This window comes from Netta rufina (genome assembly GCF_964035555.1).
Source record: "Netta rufina genome assembly, chromosome: 12".
Lineage (NCBI taxonomy): Eukaryota > Metazoa > Chordata > Aves > Anseriformes > Anatidae > Netta > Netta rufina.
The window spans coordinates 18,800,521-18,816,790 of record NC_140135.1 but is presented as its reverse complement, the minus strand read 5'-3'; the positions used below and the strand labels follow the sequence as shown (position 1 = coordinate 18,816,790).

The 16,270-nt window shown below is 38.5% G+C and overlaps 1 protein-coding gene across 5 annotated transcripts in view; it reads left to right on the top strand.

Annotated features, from left to right (window-relative positions):
- The window catches only part of DACH2 (dachshund family transcription factor 2), a 354,632-nt gene that overhangs the window by 279,056 nt on the left and 59,306 nt on the right, over positions 1-16,270 (top strand). For 3 of the 5 annotated variants that reach the window (XM_084293886.1, XM_084293885.1, XM_084293883.1), the window contains exon 12: positions 8,995-9,831. The exons of the other annotated variants lie outside the window; for them this stretch is intronic. In XM_084293886.1, coding sequence (XP_084150012.1) covers positions 8,995-9,032 — 38 coding nt within the window. In that variant the 3' untranslated portion in view covers positions 9,033-9,831. Of the gene's footprint in view, positions 1-8,994; positions 9,832-16,270 lie in introns of those variants that run through there. 5 annotated transcript variants of the gene reach the window in all.

Here is a 16,270-nt window from a genome sequence, read left to right as displayed (position 1 = left end):
ATAAGCGCTCAGTGCTCTTCCAATGACATTGTGTGAGTCAAAGGTGCATCTGGGCAGAATCTAGTGGAAAAAAAGGAAGTTAATTTCTGTATTTAATTGAAGAAAAAAAGTTACAGTTAGCTCAAATCTGTCTTTCCATCAAAAATGAATGTAAACAACTGGGGAGAATGATGCACAAGTTCCAATAGCCGTTTACTTATTAGAAGAACTTTCTTAAACTTCCCGTAGTCTACTGATATGCCCTGTGACTCTGTGGTTTTTATTTCAGATTTTTTTTTTTTTTTAATCTCATCCCAACTATGTCATTCTTCAATTCTAAAAGGCTTTGGGTCACAAAGTTTTTCTTCAGGTTAAAAGCCTGAACCAAGATATTCATTGGTTATGTTCAGTATCGCTGAATTTGGTACCCCTCTGTGAAAGCAGAATATGTCAATTCTTGTCTTCACCACAATAACGAATGACAGCACACATTGGCTTCTCTGACAATTTCAGTGTGGTAATCCTGTTCATATGTAAATGTGTGATGAGTTTATCCAGTTCTTTCACTAAGCACTCTCAGCTGATCAAAAAGATTTCTGAAGAACTCTCTATAGAGCATATTTAGGTTACAAAGTGTTTCTATTCTGTAGCAACATCTCCTCCTTTTTTATTTCTGCTGATACTGTAGTATCTTTTTATTCTATTTTCCTTTGATTACAATTTCTAAAACTTGTCAGCCACTCTTACACTGCGCGCTAACAATTTGAGCACACTCCCTCCTTTGCCCCCTTCATTTGCTGCCTTTTGTTTTTTGGGCCATAGGAGCAGGAAGGGTCAAAACATGTGTCCCTAATACAACACTGTTTCCAAGCATCCAAAATCTCTCTCTTGTGCACAGAAAAAAGCTTTAGCATCAATGCAGACCTTTCTTTTCCTGTTGTCAATAGCTCTGCTGGACAGAAATCTATCATTCACACAGTGCTTTTCCTTTGAAATTCAATTAGTTTCACTGCCAGTATCTCCTTAAGATGGCTTAAAGGAAAATTGCAAAAATACGGCACAGCCATCTTTCACAGTGATTAAGTCATATCATATTTTATGCTCATTTCTTAAAATGATTTTATTAACACAAGCTGTTCATTTACTGGGATTCTGATATGCATTATAAATCTCTTCCATTTAGTAGAGTCATTTTCTCTATGCTTTGTATATTAATTGAACTGAAATTTTGTGTTGACAAGACTAAAACTTTTTTGAACTTTACAGCCTAATACTTCCATCCTCTCTATACCTGATTTTCTAGTCCAGCATAGCTTAGCCTGAGAGAAGTTTTTTAGCTGAGAAAACAGATAAGTAATAGTTCCTGTAGTTACAAAGCCCCCTGCACAGCTGAGTGGTACAGGAGAGGGTGATGCATGCACACAGATACCCTTCTGGTCTTGCTTCCATAACTCACTCTTGGGCAAGATAGTACATCAGCCATTTTATCAACCAATCTCCGTTTCACATAAAATAAACATACTGGGTGTCATTAAGTGCACCTTCAGATCAATGATTTTTGCAAATGACATTCAAGTACCATTCGAGTAGTGCATTTTTGCTGATAAAAGCAAATTAAATTAGCACAACTACAAGTGTGCTGATAAAAACTAAAACTGAACAGCAGCACCATTAGCTAACAAAGTAATATTTTCTCTTTACTGCTTTCTGCCATTTAGTTATTATCCTATTGGAAATCTAATTATAATCCTTTTACTCCCTAGTCAAACTTCACAGTTTTTGCAAGCTTAGCACTGACAAGTGATTTCATTACATTTGATTGCCCGCGCCCAGATTGACTTAACTTCACTCCGAGACCTAAAAGCCCTCTCAGTTTCTCAGATTCCCTGTTTGCACATTACAGCAACAGCTCCTTTAATTAATTAGCATGAACAGCAGTAACATGAACTGCTGAACAGAAAATAACATCATTTTATGATCGCAGGGAGACTTCTCCTTTTGCATGTTTATACCTTAGTTAACTTTTGTATTACTATATTTCATTGTTAGGGGATATTGGAACAATCAGCAAAGCAATGTTATCTTAAAATTTTAAAAAATAGATGCTACCATAATACTTGGTGATAACAATTCACAAAAAATAAAAGACTCTAAATTTCAAGAAGGAGGCAACAGCATAGGCGCACAGACTTTCCTGAGGTGAAAACTTGTTTCAAAGGTAGTGTAGTTCACTGTACATGCAATGGGAGAGTCAAATGGGGCTGCTGCTGCTTTTGTTTGTGAAATAACCTGGCAGAGATTTAGCACAGAAACTGTCAGTAACCATGAATAACTTCTTATTTTTATCTGTTTGCCAAAGATGAAGGACTGTTGACATTTGGGACGTATTTTATTTTATTTTTATTTAGAAAAACAGGCTATATTTTTTCAATATTCTGATATAACCAGCTTATTTTTAAATCCAGCCTACAATAAAAAAGAGGGGGGAGGGGAGGTGTAGTGTTTTTTAAGAGGTTTAATTTCTTTGTTATTCTATCAAATTATACCTCCAGATGCTGCAATCCTCTGAAACCAACCATGCTAGGGAATTTCAGAGTAGTCTTCAACTGCAGGAGATAAATTCAACATCACAGAAATTACAGTGCTATTGTCCTGGTCTTCCTTTCACTGAAAAAAAATGTTCAAGCACTTAGAGTTTAACATGAGAACAGACCAGAACCCCGTGATTAGAAACTCTAAAGAGGCCTGATATATTCCTTATGAGCAAGTCCTTCACCTTTTTCTTCATTTGAGTCTCAGGTCTTTTCTTTGTCCTCCTATCCAAACCATTCTCTATCTCTAATGCAAGCCCTACCCTGTGTGCTCTGACCTAGTAAGCCTCTAGTATCTGTCTTGTGCTCTGCCATTTTGTAGTGTTCCTAGAAAAAGATCTTCTGACCTAACCCCACCTCCTGAAATAATTAACGTGCAACGAAGTAGACTCTCGTATCTATGATATGGCAATGCACTAGTGAAAGCTGTCTCATTAGCTGCTAACCAAAAGGCAGCTCATATGATTACAGTACTCACTGACTACATAGCTCTCCTTCTGGTGTTCAAATGCAGGGCTTTAAAAATAATGGTGTCATTGATCTTGATCTCGGTGTTATTTGTGCTTTTGGTACAGAATATTTTTCTGAATCTCTGTCTCTGTAACCACACACAAGATGGAGAAAGACTAGATTTTGTGATTTACTGAAAACAAAAGGTGAGAAAAGGTTCCCCCAGGAGACTCTTGAATTTGAAGGTCCATACCTTTCTATTCTTACAAAGGGCTCAAACATTTATTCAATAATTCGGTGTCAGTATTTCCTCAGCAGGAACCACTATGTTAACTCCCTTCCTACTCAAGCTGACAATGGCAATCCAGCATCTGCATAGTTAGTATTCAGTGAATGTACTCTTGTCCTTGGCTATTGTTACTCATTACAATTCCTATTTTCTGTACAAGTTTTTAGGTCTTTTAACATAGATGTGGAAATACTTGACAGAGTCAAGTCAATAGTCCTAAGCACAAAGTAAGTGAGGTGGAAAACCAAATGGCACACCTCTGTGAGCATGTAACGGCGCAGTGCCGGCCGCCCAGGCCTAGGCCTGGCAGTGCTCCTCGCGGGCAGCAGCCCACCAGCTCCACGTAGGACAGCAGAGAGCACGTCTGTGGCAACGGGGCAATCCGAAAGAGTGAGAGATTAATAGAGAGAACTGAGCTTCATTCGTACTGCTGCTTGCAGAAGCACTCGTTTATGTTCTTCCCTGTGTCTGGCCCTGTAACCATGCTCTGCTTACAGTGTGCTGTTTTTCTTCTTTCGCTGCTCAGTTTGGAAAGTATTTACAGATAAATGGAAAAGTGTTGCTGGAGAACTAGCAAAGCTAGCAAAGAAGTCATTTTCACTCACTGTTGTTACTCTCCTGAATGACTAGCCCAAAGACATGAGAACCAGCTTCAGGCCTTGTCTTTTTTTTTTTTTGTTCGGTGGCAGGGGGGTGTAGTGAAAGGATCCATTTCCGTGTTTTTTCTAATTGCTGTGGCCCTTATCCCACTATCAAGGGCCTGGATACAGCCTCTTTCCAAGCTAGTCAACACTCTTTGCTAAGAGGTTTTGGGAAAGGCTTTTTTGAGGGATTTCATCAACAGTAGAGCCTAATGCAAACTGTGTTCTCTGATACATTTTTTATTTTTTTAGAAAATAACAGACTGATTGAAACTAAACAGCCCCATCTTTGTTATATTTATTGTTACAATATTATATTATCTTTATTTTGCTGCATCCAAAGCTTAGCCTGGCTCTAATCTAACCAAAATGGTGACCCCATTTAGATAGCCTAGGAAGGGTAGAGAGATCAGCTTGTGTCCAATATACTTACAGTATCATCAAAGATTGGTTCAGCCCCTTGAGGAGAGTTGTGCAAAGCTTCTGGAAGCATGGGGGCCTGGCACGTGGCTGCCTTCTTCCCTCCTGCTGCTCTACTGTCAGCATCTGCAGAAACACAACCACATCTCAGTTCCACCTACCCTTTATTTTAGCAGCTCTCCTCACTCCTTCTTGGTCTAAATTGGCAAAGTGGGATTTTGAGATTATTATTTCATCTCTGCAACCCATATTCTCAGCAACACATAGTGCCGGGTTTTGTTTCTTAAGTAGCATGAATAATTTATAATTACTGATACAACACATTTATCCTTGTTTTCTCATTATGGAGCAGATCATGAATTTCCTTCATCCGATGACTTTTCCCTCCAGTTTACAGAATGCTAAAATTATCTGAACAATCCCAAATTTTAGCTGTGTTGTTTGATCACAGCAAGCCGGCTACAATACTGCTCCCCTTCCTGGCCTGACTGTCCACACCAACACTACCAGGGCACATTTCTTTATGCAAGTTGTGAGGGTACACATGGAAATTTTGTTTTGAAGTACTTTTATGGAAATGCAGCTGAATTACTAACTTAAAGATAACACAAACAAAGCCTTACAAGCATTCAGAAAATTCAAAGATGAATGCAGATTGTCCTGAGAGCAAGGGGAAGAAAATCTGAGAAAAAAGAAGAAAAGAAAGATGTGAATAAATAGGGAGACGATAATTATTGCTTTGGATTTGTCCTGTTACACAGACATAAAAACCTTCACAGAAAGAGACAAATGTTGATACTGTTACTAGAAGAAAGTGCAAGAGATGCATGTACACTCTGGACTAACAACTCAGGGAAGACAACCTCATCCAGAGGGGAATTACAATTATTAACACAGGCTCTGGCGTACAGGGAGATTGTGAGCTCTTTACTCGTGTTATACATTGTGAAGGGGAAAAAAATCCTTTCTAAATGTCTTGCTTATTAAGCCAGTCATGCATTTCACTGTAGGCTGTAAAGCAGTATAACATGCACAGGGGGCTCATAAGCATATTTTAGTGTTAGGGAATATCATTTATACAGTTTTTATATTGTCAATATTACCCCTAGAGAATGAGATTAGGCTTTAAACTACTGTAAATCTACACTTTTGCTCACCTTTGTATAATTTCATTTTTTAATAGAATGAAGCTCACATAAATGAATATTTGATTAAGGGATAAACCTAATAAAAGAATACATTTATTGCACACAGATTTATTCAAATCTTTGCTATATAATACAGTAAAATGCTATAAAATGGTATGTAGCATGCAGTCAGCTACAATGTGGAGATAGTGAATATTCCTCAAAAAGATGAATTTGACAATACCACGTTGTCATTCATGTATAAGTGGTAGCACGGGTGTTCCTAATACTTTAATTCCTCGTTGGTGGTTACTGCATGACGTTACTGCTACAGAGTTAAGTTTACTGCACAGCAACAAAAATGTATTTTGATTTCTGGCAAACAATTGAGAGCCTTACAAAAAGGGAAATACTTAACTATGTACTTTCTGCTTACTAATTGCTAATATCTGTGTGGCTCGACAACTGACATTTGCCTTCTCTCTTACAGTTGTTACAGATTGAACTTTCCTTAAGAAATAAAGGGAGTAGGAATGAAAAATTGAAACTTATTCCAGAGTTTAAGTAGTCAGTCCATTGGCCCACAGTAACCTCAATGACCACTCCTTACCTTAGTTTGAGGAATAAATTTTAAAATAAAATGTTATAAAATATTAAAAAACAATATATATATTAGAAAACATTTAACTTTGGTTTTAGCTAGTTTTTAAGCTTCAGGTTTGGTATCATAAGCCAGGTAAATGATGTTACTCCAAATATTCCATAGCTTCTTTACAAATTCAAATCTCTTGCCGTAACTTCATCTCGGTCAGCAAATACAAGTGAGATGCCAGACGCAGCCGAGGCTGGAGGACTTTCCATCACTTGGGGCAGTAAGGGAGGTGTGTGCGTGCATGCGAGAGAGAAACAAGGGGCTGGGCCAGGCAGCAGTAAACAAAACTGCTGCATTGGGGGGTTCCTCAAGCTAATTGAACTATATGGACTATATATAAGCTAATTGCACCTGATGAACTGTAACTATTTAAGTGTATAAAGACCAATAACCAACAGGTGGTTTTGTCGACCCAGCCATCCAGCTGAGCATTCACATCAGCTGCTTCACATCTTCCCTCCCTGTAAATGTTTGAGAAGAACTAGCTGAATCTGTATTAATTTCAGTCTCCAAATATAATGAATTTGGCAGAGATTAAATACTCAAAGTATTTGTAAAGTATTGGGGGATAGAATCACAAAGAGTTACGTTTTAAATCCTATCATTTTATGTATCATTTCAAGTGACTAAATAAAGATGTAGGGCTTTTTAACAATTGTGAGTGTGCTCCCTTAGATGAAAGATTATTTAATGGTTGTGAAACTTGTTTTTTATTATAAAATTAAATATAAATATTATAATATATAATGTTTTATATATTACAATATAAAATATAATATGTAAATATCATATATAAAATGTTTGTAGGAAGGAAAAGAGGCAATTTCATCCAATCCTCCCTTACTGATTCCACTTCCAATAAATTCACTCTTACTTTTGCGCATCTGGCTCCTGAGCCCAGACCCTCAAAGAGCATAGACTCGCGGGCATAAGATGCTCAGGGCCTGTAATGCAATGCTTTGGCTGCTTCTGTGCAGCATGCAGAACTGGTGTGTTAGTGACTCACAAGAAAGCACACTCAGCAGAATTTCAGCCTTTGGATTGCCGATAGAGTATTTCTATGACTTTTTGAGGGCAAACATGTTGACCTGCAGATTTTGCCAGGGGCTACCTTATATTTTTATAAGTACAGCATTACTGTAGGCTAGATCACCTATAGCCTGCTATGGGAAAAAATTGTGTGCAACGTCCTAATAACCAGAAGAAGAAACACAAATCAAAACAAAAACACAACAATGTTCGGTATTTGTATTTCTGCTTACCCCCCTCCACAGGCTTTAATATTTGCAACAATAAATCTGAAGACAATAATTTTAATCAGCCAAAGGCCTGAAACTAATTTTAGTCACTTCTTTGGAGGTTCCCAGGCTCCCAAACATTCCTTCGGATATCTTCTGTCCCTGGCTCTTCCGATCTTTATTCTTGTTTACATCCAAAATACGTATTAAATCATCTCTGTTTGGAGAGCCTGAGCCTCCTTAAAACCATGAAACATTCAATTACTAATTAGCTGTTTCCTGTTCCTAATGAAGTGAACATGTCGGATTTGGATTAAAATTCAGCTACTGCTCTCCTCTGTTTATGGTTCCAGATGTTTTTGTTTTATCTAGGAGGTTACTTTGACAGCTACTGCTAAATGATAAATCACTCATATTATAGCTGAAATGCATTTTGAAATTGAAATGTGGCAAACTTTGAGATTGCTCCAAGGATCAGTGTCAGTTAGCAGGTCAATACTTGTTCTTTCCTTATGAGTGTTCAGTATTGGCATATGTAAAACAGTAATGGGATAGATGTCAACATTATACAAAATGCTTCTCACTATTATCATTTTGCTATCATCTTCAAAATCAGCACTTGTGGGTTTAGCTGGGTGAATTCATGATTCATTGTATAATGAACAAGAATATGGATTCTTGTTAGCTTTAGTTTCTGTGGGCATTTTAATATTTATTTTTTCTTTGAGCGTAGCGTTGCTTAATGTGAAAAATCACACTTGATGGGTAGTGTAACTAGGAATATTTTGATAAAGGAAGTAAGTGGCTTTCTATTTATTTCCCTAAATAAAGAAATATAATTTAAAAAGAAATGCGTAGGTTTCTGAACAAAAGAACAGTTTTCCAAAAAGCAGATATTCCATTTCATTTTTTAACACAGTGCAGTTTTATTTTAATGCACCTCTAGAAGGGGTTGCACATGGAATGATGCCGTGCTGTAAAGCTGATGCCATGTTCCTCTGTCTTAACGGAGGCGTGTGATACAGCACAGGCTGCCCTCAGTTCAAAAACAAATGTCACAAAGGAGGGAAATGCAAATCAAAATATCTGCAGCCTCTGCTCGGCAACTGCCGGCTGGCTGGCACGGTTGGAAGCGAGTGGTTCGGGGCCCGGAGGCACTGGGGGCAGGTACTGAGCCATACACAAAGCAGGGATAAGGATGACATCAGTTCTTGGAAAACTACTGTCACACGACCCTGGAAATACTTATTGGTGCAAGAAACTATTGTAAGTTTAGCCCAGCTGAGTGCCTGTACCTGTGCCATTGGGACCGAAGTACCAGTGCACTGAGACAGGCTCATTTGCTCGCGTAACACAAACCTCACTTACCAAGGGCTTTGCAAGGCTTTGTCAGCAGGTGCCTGTTTTTCCAATGCAAAATGTTGTCGTAAACTCAGTTTATATCACTTGTAGATTTGATAATTTGCCTTGAGAAAAACAAAACAAAACAAAACAAAAGCCCTCCACAAACAAATACAGGAAACTCACTCAAGTTTCAAATAATTCTAAAATGTGTAACTCTGTAATTGACCTTTTTTCTTCTTCTTCATTTTTTTTTGTCTCTCCAGAAAACAGAACATACATCAAACCTACTATTATGTACTGAAGGAAACACCTATTGTTGAAAAATGTATAATGATCACTATTTGAAGACTATATAGTTCATGAAAAACGTCCCTTCCAACCTTTGATGCCTTCAGTACTGTGTGAAGAACAGGATTTGTAGCATGAAACTTGAAGGACAATTTCAAGCAATTTACTGTTGCTGCATCGAAAACTGCCGTATTGTCATTAAGAAATATTGAGACTTTTTACAAGCTTACCATACCAAACCGAGCCTGTTGCAACAGATCATTTTTAGGTCCCCGGAGATAGAAAGGAGTTTTAGTATTTTTAAGCACATACAGGAATTATTCCCCCCCCCCCCCCCCGCTCTGTTCCCCTCCCCCCAAAAGGAACTCTTTTTTGTTATTTTGTTTTTGTTTTTGTTTTTTTTTCCTAAGGAGGTAGCTATTACTGTATAGCAATGGCACAATGATTTTAAGCCACGAAGGTCCTCACTGGCTGTACATCATACAAGTCCAGTTTATCACTGAAACTGTTCAACATGGAGCTGTTTCGATTGTGTTTATAAATTAAGCTTTGTTTACTGAAGCAGATACTCGATATATATTACGTTTTAAAAAGAAATGTGTGTACATTTTTTAAAAGAATGATGTAAAAATTGTCCTTTCATTAGATGACCAATTCAAAAGTGTGAGCTAAACCCTAATAGCTGACGTAATACAAGGATTATAATTGATGCTTTTTTATGCTCAGTTCAGCTTGGCTTTTGGTCTTTTAAGATGAAAAAATGAATATGCAGTAGAGTGTTAGATAATGGAAACTTTTAAGTATGGTTTCTCTGTTGTACCATATTAAGTTAAAGTACACATTCTTTGTTAAAAATGTTCTTGCTAAAAATACAGTATTAAAATTTTTTTGTTTGACTTTGGAAATCTTTTAAGATTTTTTTTTTGGACTGTGAATTCCCATAGTTATTGTACTAATGCAAAACAATATTTTGCACTATTAAAAATACTTGAAGAAATTACTTAATAAAGAGGGTGGGTTGGTATCAAACATTTTCCTAATTATTTTATGTTGCAAATTCCAAACTTTGCAATTAACTGAAACATTCTATGATTCCTTTCACAAAATAGGTGACTGAAAGTTGGTTTGAGTCAAGTGGAATTAAGTAATCACCTGGTCACTCTCTACATTCATGGGTCAAAGGCACAACGCTTATAAACTCAAGTTTATATGTGCATGCTTAAATTTATATGCACTTACCCTGAATTAAATCACTATCAATTAAAGCAAAACAAACAAACAAACACCTTTAAATAGATCTATGGGGAATGTATTTCCTATAAATATGCATGCTACTATACATGTGTACACTGGTCAAAGTTCTATTTCTATCACTATTTTTTTCTATATGTCTCCTTTTAATAGACTTTACCCAACTTCAAAAGTATAATTTCAAACCATTATGTAATAATACAACAGAAAGAAAATCATCTGTTTTTTCCTTCCTAAAAGAAACCTTTTAGCTTAACCCAGGTATTAGTTAAAGAAAACATACTGGTCTCCATTTTACAGGTGATCAAACTATCAGAATAGTTTACCACATCTTACAATGTACAAACATGGTTTATTCCATGTTAGTTGTATTGCAAGCATTCTAATAACTGCATTAATCACACTACCAGTGGTTAAATGACCAAAAATTGAATGACATGAAGACAGTGCTGTGAACTGTGAGTGCTGCCACACTCTTAATAAAAGCTCATGAGTGAGTGTGCTGCAGCACCTGAAATTAAACTCTGTGATTACTTATTAATTTTAGTTTCTACTCCATCAGGACTATTTCTATAGACAGACCCTATTTCTATATCTTATTTTTTTAAAAAGGACTTAAAACAGTCCTTGGGATACTGCAACGTTTCTGATGGATCGACTGAATGAACACTTGTATTGCTCTGAGGAATTGCAGATTTTGAAGATAGCTCTTTGACAAGTTCCCGCTATCTTGCATTTTTTTAGAAAGATTTAAAGTAATTAAATATTTCAGTCTTTGAACTGTTAGCATTTTTTGCGTTTTTCTTTAGTCTCCATAAAAGCAATTTTAGCATTTTTTTTTCCTTGAGTGGCTGATCTACATTTCTTAAAGCTGCATTGATGCCGGGTTGATGATTTCATTGATTTCTAATTTGCCCTTCCCAGAATAGTTTTAAATGTCAAAGTACTGGCAAATGAGATTTAGGGAACTGATAAACTTCAGAGACTGAATCTTTTGTTAAGTCCTTATTAGGTAGCCCCTGGTAAATATTGACAAACCAAGCCTCTGAGTTTTTTTACATTAAAAAAGTGGAGATAGCAAATTTTCTTTCTTTCACATTAATTCCTATCATCTCCTTGGTAATACCAGTGACATCCTCCTGCACAGGGCCCTAGGTGACAGGGCCGTTGCACCGACCCCAGGACTTCCACATTGGTGTTTGGCCTGGTGCAGCCTGCCCGGGCTGTGGTTGCTGCTGTGAGGCTGCGTGCAGCTGAGGAGCTGCTCCCAGTAGGCTGTCAGGCCACACCGAGCCCTCGTAGGCTGCAGCTCTGTAACATCCTTTGCACTGGACACGGAGAGGTCTGGGGAACAGGACCGACACGGCACGTCTTCTTGTCCTTCATTCAGTGTAAAATGCCTCAGTGTATACTTTGGCTGTTTCCAGGCATTGCAACTGAGCACATAAAGGGATGCAAGGAGGAAATTGCATTCATGTCCTATTTTCCAGGTCTCTCTTGTCATTAAAAGGTGGAATGAGATGGGGTTGTTTACTCAAAAACAAGATTAGGGGGAGAATTAATTGCCTTTTATATGTAGATAAAAGCTGTAAACAACAGGAAAGTAACTGTTCCCTATCTGGTGTGGTTCTGTGTCCAGTACAGGCCAGCGTGTGCAGTTTTCAGCACGCTGCTTTACCCCATGTGCTCATTGCTGCATGGTGATACACAACAGCGAACACAGGAACACAAAGCTTAAATTCTTCATGGCCTTAATTTCACATCTGGCTACAGTGAGCACCCTCCTTTCTCATCCTGTCTTTTAAGCAGTGGAACAAGCTGAGCGGGGTTGTTCTGGGGGAACCACGTCCTCCAGCCAGGGGCAGAGCAAGCCCAGGGCAGGAGGAAATTCTGCCTTCACCGCTCTCCTGCTCGCTGTGAGCTGAGCAGCCCCTGCTGGCTACAGCCACTGACCTGGCAGCCCGAGGGGCATTGCCAAGAGAGACTCTGCAAACACCTGAAAGGAGCCTGGGCCTCGGCCGTGCCCATGCCATCACGCCGTGGGCAGAGCAGGTGAAGCTGTGGGGCACAGGCTGGGGGACACTCAGCTGGCAGGGGGCTGCCCCCTGCATCTGCAGCTGCTGTGGTTCCCTACAAAGCAGCTCCTTGGTCGGGGATTGCCTCCGAGATGGCGTCGTGCCAAGGAAGGTGGTAGCTGGGCACAAGGTGATCTGGGCTAAATGCAAGCAAGTTAATGGACGATGTATTCCAGCAATTTTATGAATCCTGTGCAATGCGGACTGCTATCATAATAAACTAACGGAATCAATAGTGACCAATCTCAATTTAAAATCTCGATCTATAGTACTACACAGCGAGAACACTCTCCGTTATAAATGCATGGCAGTGCATTAAAAGCTGAATGCTGGCTTAAGTAATTGCTATCTACAAGTGGCCCATTAATATATTTATTTACAAAATATTTCTGGTAACATGACAAAATGTGGGCTAACCCAAATTGTTACAGATTTCCTTCATAGCCTCAGCCGAGCTCCACAACCGCTGCTGTGTGTCTGGGCACCGGGCTCCACGTGAGCGCACCCAGTCCTGCTGGCCCCGGGGTTGGGGCTCCGTTACCTCTGGCAGCAGTCCTGACCCCCGGGCTTCCTGCTGCTCTCCCACTGCTTCTTCCTGCCGCCGCACCACAGCATCCTGCCCGTGCTCCTGTCCCCTGCTGCCATGGGGAGGCATGGAGAGGGAAAGGGATTTGCAGGGTGTTTTGCCATTAATTTTTTTTTTAAGCCAGGCCATGTGCTGTAATTATTTGTTATGTGTACCACAAATGTTTAGGGCCTTGTAAAAATCACCGTTAAGAAAAGAATTGACTTTAGTTCTGTCTGCAGATAAGGGCATCTTTGACTGCTTGAAGTTGGGACAAAAGGAGAGGAAAAACAAGTATTTTTAAAATTCTGAATCTATAGATGACTTACAAATTGCTATATTTTTACACTCGTACCTCAAAAAATAAACTGAAATGAATGAATTCTGTGTCAGTACAGCACAAACACTGCGACTTGTTCCCTTTCTATTGTATCATCCACTTCTGCTTCTGTTTGCCAGCTAACTTAATAGATCATCTTTTGCATGAAAATTGGAGTGTGGCAATCTAAGGAAGGGAAAAAAATCTTATTGGGGCTCATTTTTTAAAATAAAGAAGTACTATTATTTTGAATTCCATTTAGCAGTATGGTAAGATTCTACTATATCTTCATTATGTGACTGTTGACATAATCCAAAATTATGAACATGAACACAGAATTATATATTAAAATGCTCTTATGATAACCAATATCAAAAAAAAAGGGGGGGGGGGAATCTTTTATAACCTTTGTCTTCAACTTCTTAGACAGGCATTGGCGCTTTCTTTGAAAATACATGCATCAGTTGCACAAAAGTTACGCTGGTATGTGTATTCACTGAGGAGTGGATCCCTTTCACTATGTAACAGCTCTTTGCTTTGGCTGTCTACAAGAGGGGTTAGCTGTGGAAAAAGGAAAAGTTTTTGCTGTCACTGAAGTATAATTGCTCTTCATGCTGTTCCAAAGTTATAATGGACTTCACAGCTTGCTGGTGTGCTCTCTGTGACGAGTGTACCTGCCCAGCTAATTGCAGGTCTTACCTCTAAGACAAATCCAGCTCTATGAAGAAACAGTGTGTAAGGTCATTATCTTAAAATGTGAAGTGTTAAAAAACAAGCGTGATTGGATAAGGCCATTCATATGCCTGCTGTTCCCAATAATAGAGTAAATGTCCAATATTTGGGAATAACTTGGGGTGATCAGAGGGATGGTGGAGACAAAACATCTAGAGAAATGGTAAGTTCATTTTGAGCTATACAAAACCTCTATACAAAATCTCTAATTTCCTATTCTGTGCTCCAGCCAGCCTAACTGATGTACACATAGTTAGTTTTCATAAAGGTCTGAAATAAGACCATGTGTGGAAACTTAGTCATTTTGAATTGTTGGGTGAATGCATGGTTTCTTCCTAATGAAGTCTGCATTACAGTTCTTTCATAATAAATATTGCAGTGCAGAATCTCTTGGAGTATTGAGTGCTCTCCAAGCACTTTCAGCATGCAGCCACACATAAACACAGTGTGTTGATTGTTATGCATGCACCCATGCCACGGTATCACACACATGTGTGCATGGCACCAGAGAGCAGAAGCCTTTTAGAGGCAGAGCAGTGCTGGGGACCAAAGCACGTTGCCCACCCAGCATTGGGGGCTGCACACAGGCAGCCAGCAGAGCCCACGCCGGTCTCATTGCAGCACCTCGCCTTGGCCTCAAACCTTTGTCTTATGACTGAAAGGACACAGGCCAAAAATGAATGTGCCACCCACTCCTCTGAAGTGGCCAAATACAAATGAAAAAATCTTTTTTTTAATTTTTTTTTTATTCTCATGAAACGATGAATTTGTTGAGAAGACACAATAAACAGAAACAAAGAATAAACTTTAACCTTGTTTCACTGTGTATGAGGAGGAAATACCTGTTTCATGTTTCCCCTGTTGATTCCTGCCATTAGTTGAAGTCTGTTTATTCCCAGAGCTGTGCTGCCATCAGTTGATGATGCTGGGGCACTTACAGAGAGGTTTTGGCAGGAAAAAATGTTTTATCATTCTTAGTATTACAAAACACAATGTTTTTCTTAGTAGACCAGTCCAAAGCATTGCCATTTAAATTGTTGCATTCTCTCCCTTGGCATCAGATGGGAAAAAAAATCTACAACTAGGAAAACAGACCAAAAAAAAAAAAAAAAGCTAGTAACCTAGCTAAACACCTTATTGTCCCGATTGGACTGTTGTTTTTTTTGTTTGTTTGTTTTTGTTCTTGTTTGGTTATTTGTTTGTTTGTTTGTTTGTTTAATAGTTCTATAGAACCGATGAAGACAGGAACCGTAACCAGAGATTTTTGGTGCCAGATCAGTACTTTGCATTTTATGTGATCATTTACACCTGTTCAAGTATTTGATAGCATTTGACAGCTGATTTATTAGCATTTGACACCCATATTATGCATGTTGAAATGACTCTACAATGTGCAAAGCAGTGGAAAAATCACTGATTCCTTTCATAGCTTTTTCCTGGTAGTTTAATAACGAGATTACATTCCAAAGGAACAAATGAATTCCTCACACCCTTATTGTAATTCTTTATTTCTTCTAATATTTATTATGTTCCGCTCACATTAACTTGGGAAAAAAAAAAAAAAAAAAAAAAAGCAGTTGTGTTTAATTCGCAGACACTGGCTCTGAAACCAAATCAAAACCAGACTATGCTCATAATATTGCAAGGAGTCACAGAAAAATGAGAAGTCTGCTATAGTGATGAGAAACACTGCAGGACTAAGACTCTTGATTTATAACAGAGCTGGTAAGTAAATTGCATATTTTTGATAGTTAATAGTTTTTCAAATAAACAGAAATTTTCAACAAAAGAAAGTTCTATTTTAGCTGAAATTATTTGTGGCTTCTTCAAAGAAAACCTCCAAGAAACCCTAAGGCCTTGGTATCTCTCTTACACCGTTCTGGGGAATAGGTAGAAACACACTCTGTTCAGAATAAACATGAGAAAGAAGGGATGGATCAGTTTAATACCTTCTGGAATGTGGTGGGCTTCTCAGTTCTAGAATTATTAAAATAGTTGGGGGGGGGGTGGGTAGGGAAGAGGGGAATGTCAGCAATATCATGTATAAGCACAAAAAGTTAAAGGAGATCTGTTTTTAAAAAGAATAAAAAAAACTTCCCTACCCCAGGAAATCAAGCCCAGAAAGAAAGATGATAGTCTAAATGATGCTATACATTTGTCAACTATGCGATTATTTGAAATGTAATTGCCAATGTTGTGTTGACAGGATGTGATAGCTTAATGAAAATGACACTGTTTGCTCATCTGGTACCAGCCCAACCTCAAAAAGAAAAGCCTCTCGGATTTTGCACATCACAGTGGCTTTTCCA